The sequence below is a fragment of the Sinocyclocheilus anshuiensis genome, unplaced genomic scaffold (genome assembly GCF_001515605.1).
Source record: "Sinocyclocheilus anshuiensis isolate Anshui unplaced genomic scaffold, SAMN03320099.WGS_v1.1 scaffold674, whole genome shotgun sequence".
Classification (NCBI taxonomy): Eukaryota; Metazoa; Chordata; class Actinopteri; order Cypriniformes; family Cyprinidae; genus Sinocyclocheilus; species Sinocyclocheilus anshuiensis.
In genome coordinates, this window is record NW_015542395.1 from 286,985 (window position 1) to 306,566 (window position 19,582).

Sequence of the window (19,582 nt, forward strand, 5' to 3'; positions counted from 1 at the left end):
ATTTTAATTCGTGACGGGCCGCATGCGGGCCGCGGGCCGTGGGTTGAGAACCACTGGCCTAAAGGATAAGCACTAGTAGCTAATGAATAAGTACTAGCACCTAATAGAACAGATACTAGTAGCAAAAAAAAAAAATCAGTACTAGTAGCATGAAAATAGATATTAGTATGTTTTAAGGATTAAATATTAAACAGCTTTCAATATTAGTACTAGTAACTAAAAAATAAGAACTAGTATCTAGTACTAGTCTCTATTAAAATGTACTAGTACCTAAAGGATAAGCAGTAGTAGCTAATGAATAAGTACTAGCACCTAATGGAACAGATACTAGTAGCAAAAAATAAAATAAAAATCAGTACTAGTAGCATGAAAATAGATATTAGTATGTTTTAAGGATTAAATATTAAACAGCTTTCAATATTAGTACTAGTAACTAAAAAATAAGAACTAGTATCTAGTACTAGTCTCTTTTAAAATGTACTAGTACCTAAAGGATAAGCAGTAGTAGCTAATGAATAAGTACTAGCACCTAATGGAACAGATACTAGTAGCTAAAAAAATCAGTACTAATCACATGAAAATAGATATAGTACATTTAAAGGATTAAAGGTTAAGTTGGCTTGCCATACAGACACAAATGGATTAAAGAGAAGCAACACTGGATCTTGATCTCACCTTGTCGGAGGCCAGGATCTTGAAGGAGGCCATGACCTGTTCAGCAGTGTCTGTTTCAGCGGTCTCGCGTGTCATGAAGTCGATGAAGGCCTGGAAGGTCACTACTCCCGTGTTGTTGGGGTCCACCAGGGTCATGATGCGGGCGAACTCCACCTCACCCTGACAGAAACGACCAATCAGGTTCAAGATACACATTTAATTCTGTGCTTATTGGTGTCCAGCAAAGCACCTACTGAGATTGAAATTAATCCTGGTAGATGTTGGCAAAATATAAATGATTCATTATGAGGTTTGCTGCAAAAATTATGCTTAACTAAAAAGAATGAAGCCTTTTAAAAAGATGCCAAATTAACAATAAAAAAAAAATCGTTTTTGGCTAACAAAATATTCAACTGTGTGATAGGCCTACCTTTATTTTGGACGTTTTTTAAATTAAAAAAAAAATTGTTTATAATATTTTTTTTATTTTTTTTACATTTTTTATGTTGAATCATGTTTCCAAATAATATGACACAAAAATGTATTTATACTGTTGACAAAGTATTTGAGAATTAAAAAAATACACTACAGTTCAAATGTTTGGGGTCATTACGATTTTTTAAAGAAATGTATATTTTTATTCTGCAAAGATTTATTATATTGTTCAAAATTGACTTTAAAAAGACATTTTTAACGGTACAAAAATTTCAATTTCAAATAAATGCTGTTTTTCCTATTCATCAAGAAATCTCGAAGTAAATGTATCACAAAAATATGAGGCAGCACACAACTGTTTTCAATATTGATAAGTTTCTCAAGCAGTAAATCAGCATATTAGAATGATTTCTGAAGATCATGTGACACTGAAGACTGGAGGAATGATGCTGAAAATACAGATTTGATCACAGGAATAAATTATATTTTATAATACGTTCAAATAGAAAACACTTATTTGAAATTGTAATAATATTTAACTATTTTTACTGTATTTTTGATCAAATAAATGCAGCTATAGTGAACGATCCCAAATTTATGAACTGCATGTGCCATGTAGTTTGGTAAGGATGAAGGATTTTGTCACAGTGCACTTGTAACATTGATATAGATGATTGTTAGTGGGCGGAGTTTTCTCGTCACTCACCAGATCGTAACCCATAGAGATCAGACATGCGCGGAAATCATCGGGGTCCATCATGCCGTTTCTCTTCTGAAAGTTAAAAACAGTAATGAGTCCCCTTGCATACGGTCACACATGAGTGTGGATGAGCATCTCACTGACCCTGTCGAAGTGGTTGAAGGAGGCTCTGAACTCATTGAGTTGCTCCTGGCTGATGCCCTTGGCGTCGCGGGTCAGGATCTGGTTCTCCACCTCGTTGATGGTGCGAGCGATGGTGGTGAGCAGCTGCTCCCAGCCCACACGGATGTGCTGGAGGAGGGAATGACGGATGATGCCAGAAACAGTGCCATCTTGAATTGTTGCAGGCTCTTGAACATTCATCATTCCTCTCATAACACTTAAGTGTTCTGTGTGTAATGTGGATTTGTTATGCAAGCTCTGGTTAATTGTTTTAATTTTGGTGAAGGCATTATACAAATAAAACTTTATATTATTATTAAACTAAATATTATTATGAACACTGTCATTAAAATATATAGGGGAGACTAGGTTTATCATTAATGAATTGTTAAAAAAAAAAAAGAAAAAAGTAAATTATCTTTCGTTTGTTTGCTGTTTGCAGATTTTTTTTCTTTGTGATTCATAATAGTTTTTCTATTTAAATTTAGCTAAAAATGTATTTTAAAAATGAACAGAAAATTTAAAACATTAAATACATACATGTTTTGACTTTTTTTACCTTAGTTTTTATATTTGAAAATAATAAAAAAAATAAAATAAAATTTACTATAATAAAATCATGGATAATTTTTGTAAGGGAAAAATATGACTCATGTTCAGTATTATGATTTTTCTATAAAGATATTGTAATAGTTATTATTGTACTAATTTTGACATATAGGCAATTTAGAAAGAATAATTTTGTTAAATCTTGAGTATTAAAGTCATGTGAGAGACATAGAGATATCAGGGCAAAATAAAGAGACTGAAAATTAAAATGGAAGTGAAGGTGCAGTTCAGGAGAGAACTTTTAATTATTTTGCATGTCCCCAGCCTAAGGAGTTTTTGTGATGGCCATACAAAAAATAGGGTTGTCTGTGTTTTAGAATTTGTTTGGGTGTATGGGATGGCCTGGATGAGTGTGAGATTTCCCAGCCTGAAATATCCTCCTGAGACCCAGCTATGGAGTTTTTGCCTCTGTAGTGGACATTATATTTTAGTGAATTTCTCTGAAATCCTGAAACCTAAAAATTGATTGGTGATTTAAAAACAATTCCCATTGTTTTTGCCTTTTCATGTCTATTCTTGTCATTTTATTTTTTAGAAAAACTGAGTAACATATGAATAAAATATAATTTTTCAAAAATGATATTTTACCATTTTTTCTTATGCTCTAAACCAGTGTTTCTCAACCAGGGGTCCGTGGACCCCTAGTGGTCCTTGACATAAGGCCAGGGGGTCCGTATAAAGTATACATTTTTGTATAAATTTTGTATATTTTGACATGACATGTTCCCATGAAAGAAAAATCCAATATAGCTGATGATATGGCCAAATACTGGACAAGTCAGCTAACTTGAATTATACTTGACTGCATTTGGTCCTCACAAAGACACAAATGATACGAGTCAATTTTGTTCTGGGGGTCCTTGAGGATGGTTCTGAATTGGACTGGGGTCCGGTACGCCAAAAGGTTGAGATTCACTGCTCTAAACAATGTAATGACATGAAAAAATACTAAATTCACAAAGCTTTTTATTTCTGGTTCTCAGGAGGATATTTTCCCAATCCGCACCTCGTGGAAATGAATGGTGCAGATGCGCGGTTTCATTTAAGCGTGCATGTGTATCGCTCGTGGTCTTTTCAGCCATCTCAATATATATGAGTGCATGAACACACAAACATAATCTCTAGAACTGCTCTGAGTCACTTCATGAGCATTTTACAATTTCTTTATTATTAATTAATTATGATTATTGTTATAACCACATTTGGGTTGATGTATATGCTTTTACTTTATTTTTTCAATGAACTGTTTTTTTTTTCAAAGCATTGTTAGATGCAGAGTTTCCTGTAGTTATGTGAAGATTTGGTTTCAAAAACAGTATCAGTAAATTATTTCTTATGATTTTAAATCTGCATTGAACTTCAGATCAATCTCAAAGTAAAAGGCGGTACTAAAGTCTGATTTTGTAGTGGATGTGTTCAGTTATTATCATCTTAATTCAAGTGCTGAAGGATTTTGAAAGTCTGACAGTAATCAGTGTTGAGCACTACCGTAAGGTTAACGCTGCATGGTGTAAATGTTTGAAAATGATTAACAGTTGAAAACATTCATTAGAAATTTAGAAAAGTAATCAAAAAGTAATCAAAAGTAATCAGTTACATTACTTTAATAAAGTAATTTAAAAAGTTACACTACTATTACATTTTAAATAGGGTAACTTGTAATCTGTAACCTATTACATTTTCAAAGTAACCTTCCCAACACTGGTGACAACTTATCCCGCTATAGGACCAATATGTGTTTTAAATGACCTTTTTAAAAGCCCCCATAACACAAAACAAAATTTTGCACTAGCAATGATGTGATCCTTCTGAAAATGAAGCCTGTGTTTGTAACATTCATCCTCTGTATGAATACCTCCATGGTGTAGTTGGTGTGTTTGTTGTCGAAGACGAGCGCCTCCTGAATGAGCTGGTGATCTCCCTCCAGTTTGTCAATGTTGGATTTGTAGTTGATGATGTTCTGCTCGTACTGCTTCAGATTATTCATCTGTTCCTCCAGAGAGCCAGTGATATCCACCGACACGTGACCGATCTCCTAATAACAGCAAACCGAGAGAGAATAGGTGAACAAATGTGCATTAAAAGAGAAAAATGAAATCGCAAACAAGTCAAGAAGCTTAACCAAGCTAAACATATAACATATTCAATTTAAGCTAGCTGGCAAGGAAACATTTATATTTTTATTTAGTTTAAATTTATGCTTTACTTTTAGTTTCTTCCCAAAACTGATACCCTTGAAAGTTAAGTTTGCAGAAATGAACGGAGGCTTGAAGCAAAAGTGCCACTAAAATGATCAAAAATGCCCCCCAAATTCAAGAAAAAAAATGTCCCAGAACAACTAAACTAAATCTATTATGGCTGTCGAGATTAAAGTGAAATAATAAAAAAAAAAAAATAAAAAATGACAAAAATACCAAAATGTTGACTAAAATTAAAATGAAAACTGAAAATATAAAAATAATTCTAAATAAAGTGAAATTAAAAAAAAGCTAATAAAAATGACAAAAACACAGCAAAATGTCCAAAACTAACTAAAATTAAAATGAAAAATATGGTCACAACTTGAAAATTGTGTTTTTGGAAATGAATGGGGGCTAAAGTGCAACCAAAATGATCAAAAATGCCCCTCAAATTCAAGATAAAGGAGCAAAAAATGCCCCAGCAGAACTAAACTAAATCAAATCTATTATGGCTATTCAGATTAAAGTAAAATGTAAAATGAATGAAAAGTGTCCATTCGTGGCATGTTGCATCAGATTTCTTCATTTACTGCATATGAACTGGCAAAACAAATCAGTTGATTGAAAAGAAGAGTGGACGTTTGGGAGAGCGCGTTTGATTATTGCTTTTAGTAACTTCCCAACACTAATACCAATGTAACTTCCTTAAATCTGGTTCTTCACCCCCAACATCTCATGGTTTTGTGTTGAATAAGCTCACCTCCATCTTGGTCTGAATCCAAGGTCCGATGATGTTGGCCTGAGCGGCGAACGAGCGCCTCAGCCTCTCATTGGCCTGTTGCCTGGCAACCTCCTCCTGCAGCATCTGGTCTCTATGGGGAACCAGCTGCTTCACCTGCAGGGGGCGACAGATCAGAAACACACATCTGAGTCTCTTTATGCGTCCAGAAGTGAAGTAAATGACTAGCCATGAGCTTTGGACTGTGTTTGTACTCTGTACTCACAGCCTCCCATTTGTTGGTGATGTCCTGTGGGCTGAGGACCGTGTATGGATTGACTCCGACCAGCTTGATGCCGTAGGTCTGAGCAATCTTTGTGATCTCGTTCTGGATGCCCATGATGGCTATGCGCTCCTTATCGGCTTCTGGCAGGGTGGCCTTGTACTGGTCGTGAGCTGTTATCAGACTCTGAAAGACAAATGGAGATTAACAACATTACAGGTGTAGTTAAAGGGGTACTATTATGCTTTTTCACTTTTTTTCACCTTTAGTTAGTGTGTAATGTTGCTGTTTGAGCGTAAAAAAAGATCTGCAAGGCTACAAAACTCAAAGTTCACTCAAAAGGGTGATATTCTCTCTAACAGAAAACACTTCAAGAACTACAGCAAACGACTCGTTTGGACTACAGCACGCTTTTTTACAGTATCACTCATTTAAATAATTCCCGCCCACTGAATATGCAAAAAAATATTTTGCCTGGGTGAGCTGTGTTAGAGACCATAGACTGTGATGGCAAAATTGGCGCCATTGTTAATATTTACAGCTGAGCAGATGAAACTCGCTGTTATGGTAAGGGGCGTGTCATTTCCAGAACTCGCTCTGAGCGGTTCACCAATCACAACGCACTGGGCCAGCTGACCAATCAGAGCACATTTCGTGTTTCGGAAGGCGGGTCTTCATTGAAACGGGACCTAAACAGCATGTTCGAGACAGACTGGGAAGAGAGTTTGATTGACAGGCGATCTGACCAATCATAACGCTGAATCTGCCATTTTGTCCGACAAACAAACCAGACGGGAGGGTAGATTAACGTCGGTGGACTTGAAAAATGGTGTGTATTGACGTCTTTCCACATTTGAAACAAGATACGCAGTCGTGAAAGACAGTAATTAATTAGTTCGTAATTATACGAACCATTTTGACGACAGGCTTCAGAATGACCAAACAACAATTCCCATCGTGCAAATTCACATGATTTTTTGATGCAGATCAAGGAATTTATTTGGTAAAAGTAGGGGTGGGCAAAGCGAGGCTACATGAAACACTGAAACAGTCGAAGCAAATATGCCGATGCTTCGAAACAATTCGACACCCGTCTCTATGGTGACACCTAGTGGTAATTTTCAAGTATAGCTCTGAAACAGCATTGACAACGAATTAGTTGAGCGAATTGACGAATTATAACGTATATGTTGTATTCGACAGTCGAGTGGTTATTGTGCTCGACTGGCATGTTGTCAGAACTTGCCACTTTAGGTTTGAATCCCGAGTAAAGCATTATAATAAATATATTTAAAAGTTGGGCTTTTATTGTTCTGTTCTTGTAATGTTTTGTAACATCTCTCTGACAACTGAATGAACTCTTTATTATGTTATATGTTATTTTAAATATGTTATTTTGGTCATGAAAAAATAACATTAATAAAAGACATCAAGCCACAACGTCTGGCATTTTTTACATATAAAGATTTTTATTCAAATATATTAATTGTTCTGCTGCATTAACTCAACTTTTATACTTTGCGGGAGTTAGGTTAAGACATGTGCGATTGTGTGGTTTGCTCCCGACCCTGTCGATCAAAAGCAGATTCGGGTCTCGAAACACTCGGGAAACGCCCCGATGCTTTGATTCGCCTTAGTCACGTGACATGGGGGTTTCGAATCACACTTCGGAGCAGTGTTTTGAAACATCTGCGCTTCGGGATCTCGACACCGTGTCGAAACGTCAGTTTCACGTCAGCCATCTCTAGGTTAAAGTGTTTCCACTACTGTTTATGTGCACGTTTTCTTATCAGATAAAGATTATCTGACTCAGTTTAGTGCTTATGCACATTTTTAGAATTTACGTTCCTCTTGGCATTTCCATTCAGCCCTTTTTTATGCGATATCCCAAAATGCGCATAAAAATAGGTGGATGGAAACGTAGCTAATGATCTCCTTAATGCAACGCGATTTCTGCAATCTCGCAAATAGGCTACTTTCATCATAACCATCACAATGGAATCACAATATAAATAAAAGACTCATTGAGCAGTGTAAACTGTGTATAACAGGAGTTTTGGTGAAAACGCAGAAATCAAATCACTGATAGACTCGCACTGCTCCAGCGATTATAAAGAGATAGATCTTTAATTGCTTTATAGATCTATAGATAATATAGATAACAGACGCATCTCACACTACTAACAGGAACAGTGCGAAGTCTTACTTTGCCACAAAAAGTGTCTGTACATGAGCTGCTGCTCTCTACAGAAAATAACGTGTTTTCTGGGCTACTCACTGAGTGTTTTCCTTTAATAACCATCATAAATAATAAACAGTTATTCAGAATAGAAAGTGCTGTTCGTGTGCATGTCTTTTATCAAATAATGGGTGAGTAGTTTCACGTTGCTTCATAAAAGCCAGCACTGCACAAGATGGTGTTGATAAATAGGTTTGTAGTGCATTACAGTGTTTTCTGCTTCAGTTACATGCTACAAAAATAGACACTAAAAGTCTACAAATACGAAGCTTACGTATGCAGCCTGCGATGTGAATAATGCAGCCTGTAAATGTGGGCGCTGAAATAAATACACTCTGCTATGAAACAGGCCATATTATTCCAAATTCATCAGGGCATGTCATTCAAAAAACTGTTCATCAAAAAGTAAACACATTCTGCATCTCAGAAATGACATTTCCATTCTGCTGAAAATATTATCACATTATTTCATGCAGAATATTCTACTGCACTTGGAAATGCATCACATGACAGAAGTTAAATTAATTTCTAATGCTGTTTTGTGTTCGCTTTAAACCTGCACCAGTATTATTACAGAGCCTCGCATGACATGCGGACAAAAATACATTTATTGTGGCCACGAATTAATTCATTCCCTAGTTTTAGTAAATCATGGCCATGTTGTACAAATTCAGTCCCTCGTTTTGATTTAATACAAAAACATGGCCACGATTTACTAAAACGAGGGAACAAATTCATAATTTTGTGCATGTAATGTATAGTTTCATTATCGAACCTTATGACAATATTCAGGTCACATTTCAAATTTTATTCTAAAACCAAAAGAAAAAAGTAGTATACTTTAATTTTAGTAAACTTGAAGTATAGCTTCCAAGTATTCTTTATGTAGTAAGTATACTAATATGAATTTACTAGTAGCATACTTGTAAGTTGTAAGAGCACTGTTTCAATACTTCTTGGAACTAAATTAGCCCACTTTTAAGTTAATAAAAGTATACTTTTGAGTGTAGTAAACTTTAACTAGTTCTAAAATATTGGTAAAACTAAACTGTGAGTTATTACTATAAGTGAACTTGTGGATTTACTGTTAGTTCACTAGTTTTATACTTATAGCCAATTATTTTTGTTTAAGTACACTTTGAAGTATACTCTCAGTAAACCAATAGTCTAATAGTTTTTATATTATACTTTGTTATACTTTTATATTATATTATTAATCACAACTACAAGCCAAATATACTGAGAATACTTAACTATACTTTTCTTAAGCGTATGTATTTAAATATTTGAAATATATTTTAAATAATTTTTGCATAAAGCTTCACACTGCTGACCTGGATTTCCTCAATGCTGTGCACGATGAACATGTCCTGCAGATCCTCCATGGCTCCATCCATCCAGTTGTTGAAGGGCGCCGCCCTCTTGGCGAACTCCAGGTACAGCTGATCAATCGTCTCCCAAAGTTTTTCTACACGCTGCAGGATGAAAGAGCAGAATCAGCTCGAACCAGTTACAAATAATGTACTTTTCTACAAATACTAGGGCTGGTTTTCCAGTTGCACCTTTATAGTGGGCATCTAATATTTGCCTTCACACTGTAGCATGAGTTTGTTTGGAGTGTGTAAAGTGTTTGTGCACCTCTAGAGCGTCTCTTCTCTTCTGGGTCAGGGTTCCCAGGTTGTCCCACTGGTCACAGATGCCCTGGCAGCGGGTGTTCACTGAAGCAGCATCATGATAGTCTAACTCACTAGACAGAGAGTCAAACAGATCTGAGCACCTTGTATGGAGTTCCTGCATAAAGCCTGTTGTTTTAAATGTTGAACCCCATGAAAATGTCCAGGTTTTCACTCCAAAACCAAAAGAAGTATACCTCACAATCTCAGAAATAAAGGTACAAAAGCTGTCACTGGGACAGTACCCTTTCAAAAGGTACACCACTGTACCATATTTACCCCTAAAAGGTGCATATAAGTATCGTAAAGGTACATATTAGTACCTAAAGTGTACATATGAATTCCTAAACGGTACACATTTGAAAAGGCACCACCCTAGTGACAGCTTTTGTACCTTTTTTCCTAAGAATACTATATATTTACTAATATGCATGTAGCAAATGTATAAGTGCACTATTTCAATACTTCTTGAGACTAAATTGTCCCACCTTTTTAGTTCATAAAAGAATACTTTTAAGTGTTCCAGTAGTGAACTTTAACCAGAAGTAAAATCAGTTCACAATGTGTACTATACTACAAGTGAACTTATTTTTACTGTTATTTTTTACTAGTTTTAAACTATTAGCCCACGGTTTAGTTTATGAACGTACACTGAAGTATACTGTGAGTAAACTACTAGTTTAGTTGTTGTATTACACTTGTAAGTAAACACAAGCTAAGTATATTTAGAATACTTAATTATACTTTAAGTATATCTCAAAATCAAAAGATTATGTACAAGTAGGCCAAGTAAACATAGACTTTTAAGCTAAGTATACTTCAGTATAATTTTGCTAAGAATATCTCTAATGAATACTTTAAAAACAGATTGCAAGTATGCTCATTTTTAATGTTTAAAAAAAAGTATACTTATAGCACACTTGAATAAACTTTTTATTTCGCATTAAGAATACGAGGCTAGTTTATGACCATTTTGTGGTTTTATTTTTATGACAATTAAGCATATTTTCAGTGAAATTCTCAGTTACCACAATGAAACATTTTACTTTTGAGTTTCTTTTTTGGGTAATGACAGTTACTCTCAATGCTGATTCCCATTCCTGTATTTCAAAAGATACAATGTTATGTATTGTATACTTTTATTTTATTGTTTTATATTTATTTATTTTTTAAAATTATTTTTGCATAATGGAAATGAGAATTAATTACAATGAAAATCACGTCAAAATAGAAAAAAACAGGCTTTTTTTTTGTTTTTATACAAAATATTTTTTGATTTTGCATTGAAATATGAGGTTCGGTGAGGTTCCCCCATTAAAACGTTCTGTGTTACTTACTTCAGCTCTTGAGCGATGGCTGCAATCTGCTCCACTCGGTCCTGGTGGGCAGCCAGGTCGCTCTCAAACGCCTCGTGCTTCCTCATCAGAGCCCTGATCTCCATCAGAGAGGCCGTCTCATAGTCCTTCTGAGACAGCAGGTGCTCCTTTCCTGCAAACAGAGGCGTCAAATCAGAAATGCAAGAATGGTCGCGAGCTCTGAAATGATTATAGCATAGAGATATATGAAGCTCAGCTCACACAGAAGTCGATTTCAAACCAAGCAGCTTTCTGTTGGTTGGTTTTCTCTTGGATCCGTGCAATTTTGCAGTAAAACTCACCTACTCACTAGTCCACTTTAACAGCCTCTTGCAAACTTCCCATCTTGTAGAGTTTAATTACAGACTGAAAGTTGTTGGAAGCTTAGTGTTGGTGATGCTGTCATGTGACCGTGGTGCACTTCGTTTATAGCCTAACTTTAGATTCTTAATTCTGCTGATTCTTCTTAGGCTTCAAAGTTCATAAAATGTGTTCATTTGTGAAGATCTTGAAGCACAAAATATCTAAGAATTGTAAACTTTTGTTGCGATATCTTTCGCACTCGCATGAAATTCCAAATCACATGATTCCAATTAAAATGACGGGACTTCGCCTAAAAAAATGGCCAAACAATGATAAATGTGACCGCATCTTAAGGCAGACTGGTGTCAAGAGCTCAGAGTTTAACCTTTATATGAAAACAGTGGTGTATGCAATATAAAAATCACACATATTTGTGGCCCTGGACCACAAAACCAGTCATAAGTGTCATAATTTTTCAAAATTGAGATTTATACATCATCTGAAAGCTGAATAAATAAGCTTTCCATTGACGTAATGGTTTGTTAGGATAGGATAATATTTGGCCGAGATACAACTATTTGAAAATCTGGAATCTGAGGGTGCAAAAAAATCGAAATATTGAGAATATCGCCTTTAAAGTTGTCCAAATGAAGTTCTTAGCAATGAATATTACTAATCAAAAATTAAGTTTTGATATATTTATGGTAGGAAATTTACAAAATATCTTCATGGAACATGATCTTTACTTAATATCCTAATGATTTTTGGCATAAAAGAAAAATCGATAATTTTGACCCATACAATGTATTGTTGGCTATTGCTACAAATATACCCCAGCGACTTAAGACTGCTTTTGTTCTCCAGGGTCACATTTTATTGTACAATAGTAGATGTTTAACCAATTACTGATTTTTTTGTAAAGCTCCTAAAAGTGTGAAATGAACCAGTATTTTTGGGAATAGGAATGCTAACGCATAGCTTTCTCCAGGTATTGTAGACATTGTATGTTCATGTAGTGAGTAGACGAATTTTACTGCTTGGCCGAAAGATTTCCCCAAACTCGTTTAAAGTCCACTTTTACAGTCTTGATGTGTTTATACACACACGCTCTTGCAAACTATTTTAACTCAAAATTAACTTTTAAGTTAATTAAGATTTTAAGTAAGTGTTGTTGGAATCTTAGTGTTGCTGAATAAAATCTTAGTGGTGCTGAATAAAATCTTAGTGGTGCTGAATAAAAATTCACGCGACTGTGATGTAGTTTGTTTATAGCCTAACTTTAGCTTTTTACATCTGGTGATTGTATTCAGGCTTCAAAATTCATAAAAACTCTTTTAATTTGTGTTTATACTCTTTTTGCATTGGCTTGACACACAAAACCTGTAGGAATCATAAACGTTTTTTGCGAAATCTCCATGTAGAAGACATTCGCCCTTACGTGAAATCCCCAATCACATGGAATGCAATTTAAATGATTTGATTTTGCCTGTTAAAATTAGCATAATTGTGACCGCATATTAAGGCAGACTGGTGTCAAGAGCTCAGAGTTTAACCTCCATATGAAAACAGTGGTGTATGCAACATAAAAATCACACATATTTTATTGTACAATAGTACATGTTTAACCAGCGACTGACTCTTAAAAGTGTAAAATGATCATGCATTTTTGGGAATGGGAATGCTAACGCATTATGCATTATGTTTAAACTCTTGTGTAAACTAAGCATGGTTACCTGTGGTCCAGGACTCATGCAGGGAGCATTTCTGCTTGAACTTCTCCGCCAGATGATCGAGTCTCTCCAGGCGACGGATCTCGGTGAGGAGCCATTCCTCATAACCCTTCTCTACCTGCTCTAGACCTTTCCATGCATTAGCAATATCCTACAAACAAACACAGTTTCTCAGTGAGCTTCAAATCGCAACATAATCAATTAGTCAAATCAAAATCAATTGATCTGATTGGCTGAATTTCTAGAAGTGGGATTGGCTGTCAAGTTACAAGTAGTTTTCTACCAGACTGCTGGTTAGGAAGACTTAGGAACAGCATGCAGAAGGGTCAGAACAGCCAGACGAAAAAACAACAACTTTTCAGATGGTTTTGCGTGACTTACCGACACCATCTTCCCCTCGGAGGGCATGAAGGCCGGTCGGTTGCTCAGGCGGAGTTTGGTCTGCAGGGTGTTGAAGTTGATCTCCAGCTGGCATTTCTCCTGAACGCGTGGAGGCTTGTGGATGCGCCTGTAGTCGCGGAAATCCTCCAGCTTCTGCTGCATGGCGCGCATGGTCTGCTCCGCCACGCGGTTCTCCAGCCACGGGATGGTGCGACGGATCCACTCCAACAACTACAGAGAGATGGAGGAGTTAGAGACATGAGACAATGTAGGTCTTAGAGGGAACAGGATTAGGGCTCTTACAAAACTCTAGTGAGATGCCACCTAGATTGCTACCAGCCAAAATGTTTGCAGTATTGCGTGCATCATTTGCACAAAAACACTGACATTTTCATCCAAGATGGCTGACGGATTAAAGGAAAATGTCAACCCATCAAACAAAAAATATATTTTTCTGGCCAAAATATATTTTAAATAAATGTTGTTAACAATAAAGTTAAATGGAATATATTTCTGATATTGAAAAATATATTTAGTTTCAAACTTCATATGCCAAAATGTATTTCAGCAGCAAGAAAATACATTTGCAATCTTATAGTAACCCACATTTCGTCTAAATGCAAATGTGGATGGAACAGCCTACTAGAAATCAAAATGATTCATTAATGTTTATTCTTTAATAAATTATTCTTGAATTGTTTATATTTTTTTCAAATGTATTATATGTTCACACATGCTGTAGACAAGAAATAAAGTTTTTCTTCAAATGTGAAATGTGAATGTATTTTCTTGGATTGAAAGTATAGGGAAATGTAATTTTTTTAATGCTTTTAAAAATATTAGTGCTGTCAAACGATTAATCGCGATTAATCACATCCAAAATAAAAGTTTTGTTTACATAATATATATGTGTGTGTGCTGTGTATATTTATTATTTATATATAAATACACACACATGCATGTATATATTTCAGAAAAATATTTTCAAAATATATACTGTATGTGTGTGTATTTATATATACATAATAAATATACACAGTACACACACATATATTATGTAAATAAAAACTTACTTATTAAAATATTTTGGATGCAATTAATCGCGATTAACTATTTGACAGCACTAAAAAATATATTTGTATTTTTAAATATACATATTTAAAATACAATTTTAAAATAAAATTGTATTTCAAAAATCTATAAAACAAATGGCCAAAAAATATATATTAGTAGAAAATATATTATTTTCATAAATATATTTTGAAACATTTAAAAACCATCAAACCACAACAGCTTGACCTGTAGAAACCAGCTTGCTGACTGGTTAGGCTGGTTTAAGTTGTTTTCTAACAGAATATTGAAAATTATTCATATAAAACAGACACATTTGTGACCCTGGACCACAAAACCAGTCATAAGGGTCAATTTTTCGAAATTGAGATTTATGCATCATCTGAAAGCTGAATAAATATGCTTTCCATTGATGTATGGTTTGTTGGGATAGGACGATATTTGGCCGAGATACAACTATTTGAAAATCTGGAATCTGAGGGTGCAAAAAATCAAAATATTGAGAAAATCTAAAATTAAGTTCTGATATATTTACAGTAGGAAATTTACAAAATATCTTCATGGAACATGATCTTTACTTAATATCCTAATGATTTTTGGCATAAAAGAAAAATCTATAATTTTGACCCATACAATGTATTGTTGGCTATTGCTACAAATATACCCCAGCGACTTAAGACTGCTTTTGTGCTCCAGGGTCACATTTATTAAAATGGACTATTTCAGCCAATATTTGTATGAAACGTGTATTTCTATGTTTTCAACCTCCGAGTCCTAAAACCCAGAAACGAGTGAGCATCTTAGCACTTCCAGAGCCATCATCCTGAAGTCAATGGTCTATTCTGAATGGTTTTTGGGGACAATAAACATTATCAAGCCAGTCAGTTAAACTCATCTACTCACAGTATTCGTTGTGCTTATGATTGCGCTCTTGCAAACTGATGTTTAGCTTTTTACTTCTGCCAGTTGCATTTATGCTTCAACATGCAAGTTGTGTTAATTTAAGAAAGATTATCATGATGAACAAAGCGTGTAAGAATCATAAACCTTTGTTGGTCACAGAGTCTATTTTCAGCAAAAATCCAAAAATTCCCATTGGCTTTTAGCTGTGAGCTTCTGAAAGACGCTCACCTCACTGGCCAGTTTCTCATACTCCTCCATCAGCCTTTCGTTCTCCTGGTTCACAGCCAGAACCTTACAGATCCTGTTAGCCGCGGTCTCGGCCTGGAGACAGAGACACGGGGAAAGCAAGCATAACAAATTCAGTTTAGAGTTAATGCGCCTGTATCCAAGTCTCCTCACTTCATTTACTTTAATTTGCACGTTCATTTACTCTGCGTTACGCTGGAGAGCGTCTGGAAGCTTAATACATTACTGAAATCAATTTCCTTCAGTCATTTACACAAACCGATCCCAGTTTACATATCTTACACTGTAATAATGAAAAACATTAGTTTGAGAAATTTCATTCAAATCTGATTTGACTTGTGGTGACTTTTACCTGCTCGGCACCGGCGAAAGCATGGTAAAAGCAGGACACGTAGGTCATGATGGCTTTCTCATCAGGTTTAGGGGTGTTGACGATGTCTGAGCACAAAAAGAAAACACAGTATCAAGTTGAGTTCAACCAAAATCCCTTTACAGCAAGTCTGTGGTCATCTTGGCCAACAATTATCTATGAAAATTCAGAAATCTATTTGTCAAGATGAGATTTCAATAACATTCAGTAACATTTCAAATCAGTACTAAAATCGTCTAGGTTACTTGTGTAACCCTCCTTCCCTGAAGGAGGGAACGGAGACGTTACGTCAGTCGTGACTGACGAATTGGGATCTCGCCCGAGAGCCCAATCATCTTCGAGTGTTAACTAAACAAGCCAATGACAGTTGGCGTGCGTGTTTCGCCACGCGCACCCCGCCCCGCAGCGCGGGTATAAAAGGAGAGCGCGTGCAAACGCAGATCAGTTTTTCGCTGAGGAGCCGAGACTATGTGTCCCGGCCATACAGCGGTGGTACAGCAACTGTGGCGACGGAACGTAACGTCTCCGTTCCCTCCTTCAGGGAACGAGGGTTACACAAGTAACCTAGACGTTCCCTTTCAGTCAGTCACGTTAGTTAACACTCGAAGGTGATTGGGCTCTCGGGCGAGATCCCAATTCGTCAGTCACGACTGACGTAACGTCGAACGTGACTGACTGAAAGGGAACCCACAACACAGGTATCACAAATTATAATCATAAATCTAGTCATATTTATGATATTTGACTCCAATTTAAGCTCGAAAGCACCTCTACGGAAGATAATAGTATTAATATTGAGCTCAATACAGTTCAATGTTGATTCAGTTCATCAATTATCAAACAAATTCAAGCAGCTCTACAGAAGACAACAGTGTCATTACTCAACTCAATTTAGTTCAACGTTGATTCAAATCAGTTCAATAACAGTGTTAATGTTGTAAAATTCAACAATTATTTAAAAATTAATTTTAAAAATAATAATTTCAGCACTAAAGCAGCGTTACAGAAGCCAATAGTACTGATATTCAGTTCAATATAGTTCAATGTTGATTCAGTTCATTAAAATAACAGTCAGTGTTGAAAAGTTAATCAATTATGAATCTAATTCAATTTAAACTGTAAAGCAGCTATCATTATTCAGCTCTATAGTTTAGTGTTGATTCAATTTAGTTCAATTAATAGTTATAATGTTGTAAAATGCATCATGTGTGAAACAAATTCAATTTCAGCTCTACAGAAGCCAATTAATATTCAGCTCAATTCAGTTCAACGTTGATTCAATTCAGATCAATAACAGTGTCAATGTTGCAAAGTTAATCAATTATGAGACAAATTCAATTAAACTGTAAAGCAGCTCTACAGAACACACTAGTATCGTTATTCAACTCAATTCGGTTCAGTGTTAATTTAGTTCATCTGAATAACAGTATTGATGTTACAAAGTTAGTCATTATTCAGCTCAATTCAGTTCAATTAACAGTGATAATGTTGTAAAATGCATCATTTATGAAACAAATTCAATTTCAGCTCTACAGAAGCCAATTAATATTCAGCTCAATTCAGTTCAATGTTGATTCAATTCAGATCAATAACAGTGTCAATGTTGCACAGTTCATCAATTATGAGACAAATTCAATTAAACTGTAAAGCAGCTCTACAGAACACACTAGTATCGTTATTCAACTCAATTCGGTTCAATGTTAATTTAGTTCATTTGAATAACAGTATTGATGTTACAAAGTTAGTCATTCAGCTCAATTAACAGTGATAATGTTGTAAAATGCATTATGTATGAAACAAATTCAATTTCAGCTCTACAGAAGCAAATTAATATTCAGTTCAATTCAGTTCAATGTTGATTCAATTCAGATCAATAACAGTGTCAATGTTGCAAAGTTCATCAATTATGAGACAAATTCAATTAAACTGTAAAGCAGCTCTACAGAACACACTAGTATCGTTATTCAACTCAATTAATTTCAATGTTAATTTAGTTCATTTGAATAACAGTATTGATGTTACAAAGTTAGTCATTATTCAGCTCAATTCAGTTCATGTTTTGTACTCATCCAATATCATCAGTGCAGCTGAATCAATAATATACCGAATATTAATTGTCTTTTAAAGCCCAACTGAGCAAGCCAAACACAATTTCAAGTTTTAAGATCAAATTATACTGTACATGTGCATAAAGAGTAAACAGGCCCTGTCAAACAGACTCATATTGTATATTACAGGATCTCGTCTGCCAGAACAGGATTGATTTCAGAGGCGATCTCTGACTCACCTTCAGCGTCCAGCATCTTTGGGATGTCCAGGTACTTCTCTGCCACCTCAAACGCAGTGTTCAGGTTTCCAATAGGGTCGTCCTTCAGAGGATCAACAAAATCATTCACTCCATAGCACTTTCCATCACTATGGTACATTTTGTTGCTATGTGACTTTTTAAAAAAAGCATTACGGACACATGCTGTCATTTTTAAGAGTTTTATGCCTTATATTGTACTCTATTTGTAGACAGTGCCTTATATAGAACTATCAGTTTTATAATGAATAATTTGAGATTTCTGAATCAATCATTTGAGCCTGCAAATCATAATCTGACTGGATAAAACAAGAGCTTTGGACTCAAGGATAAACCTTTCGAATTAAGAGGATTGAAATGAAAACACTGTGTGTTGAATTGGCATAAAACTCCACACAGGGAATAAATGTAAAAGATTTGAAGAGCGAGTGACTGGTAGAAAAGACAGAAGCGGCACCTTTCTGAGTTTAGAGTAGTCGATGAGGTCTGGTCTGTGTCTGTGGATGAGGGCGCACAGAGCGAGGCCATCCTTCCAGCTGACAACAACACAGACAACATATTAGAAAACCTCTCAGAGAGTACTGATCAGCCATTAAGAAAGACAAATAGTAACTTTACAATTAGGTTCCATTTGTTAACATTAGTTAAATGCATTAGTTAAAAAGAACCAACAATGAAAAATACTCAAGCATTGATTTATCTTGGTTAATGCTAATTTCAACATTTACTGATACATTGCTAAAGTTAAAAGTTGTATCTGTTCATATTATTTAATATACATGAGCTGACAGTTGAACAGTTTATAGTATTTTTATTAACCATGTTAATTTTAGATAATGCATTAACTAACGTCAACTAATGGGACCTTATTGTTAAGTGTTATCATAAAAATAAATGCATTAATAAATCTGTGTTTCATGTAAGTATGAAAAGTTTAGCATGAAAACTAATGCTTATCATAAACTTTGAAGTAAAATAAATAAATAAATATGATGCCAATTGCCAAACAGTATCAAAACAATGAAGCTAAAAGTTTTATATATATATAATGAAAAATTAATTGTTAATAAATAAAATCCAATTAGTTGCATTTCAGGTCTATTAAATGTTGTAAGTGATGACTTTCAAAACATTTTTTTTTACAAAAAAATATATAAGTACTGGTAGAAATATTGACAATATTGCCGTTGATAGTATTTGGTATCACAACTGAAAATAAAGTGCAATAAAGAATGTTTTTCAAACACATGTGAGTTGAATTGAAT

General features: G+C 35.1%; 1 protein-coding gene across 2 annotated transcripts in view; it reads right to left on the minus strand.

The window, feature by feature from the left end:
* actn3b (actinin alpha 3b) overlaps positions 1-19,582 on the minus strand; it is a 40,196-nt gene that overhangs the window by 2,378 nt on the left and 18,236 nt on the right. For both annotated transcript variants that reach the window (XM_016492039.1, XM_016492040.1), the window contains exons 6-20: positions 18,775-18,853; positions 18,300-18,381; positions 15,995-16,080; positions 15,625-15,717; positions 13,423-13,653; positions 13,045-13,192; positions 10,991-11,141; positions 9,619-9,727; positions 9,315-9,455; positions 5,745-5,927; positions 5,501-5,635; positions 4,416-4,595; positions 1,934-2,080; positions 1,796-1,861; positions 676-834 (exon numbers count right to left, since the gene is read on the minus strand). In XM_016492039.1, the coding sequence (XP_016347525.1) occupies positions 676-834; positions 1,796-1,861; positions 1,934-2,080; positions 4,416-4,595; positions 5,501-5,635; positions 5,745-5,927; positions 9,315-9,455; positions 9,619-9,727; positions 10,991-11,141; positions 13,045-13,192; positions 13,423-13,653; positions 15,625-15,717; positions 15,995-16,080; positions 18,300-18,381; positions 18,775-18,853 (1,990 nt within the window). The remainder of the gene's footprint in view (positions 1-675; positions 835-1,795; positions 1,862-1,933; positions 2,081-4,415; positions 4,596-5,500; positions 5,636-5,744; positions 5,928-9,314; positions 9,456-9,618; positions 9,728-10,990; positions 11,142-13,044; positions 13,193-13,422; positions 13,654-15,624; positions 15,718-15,994; positions 16,081-18,299; positions 18,382-18,774; positions 18,854-19,582) is intronic.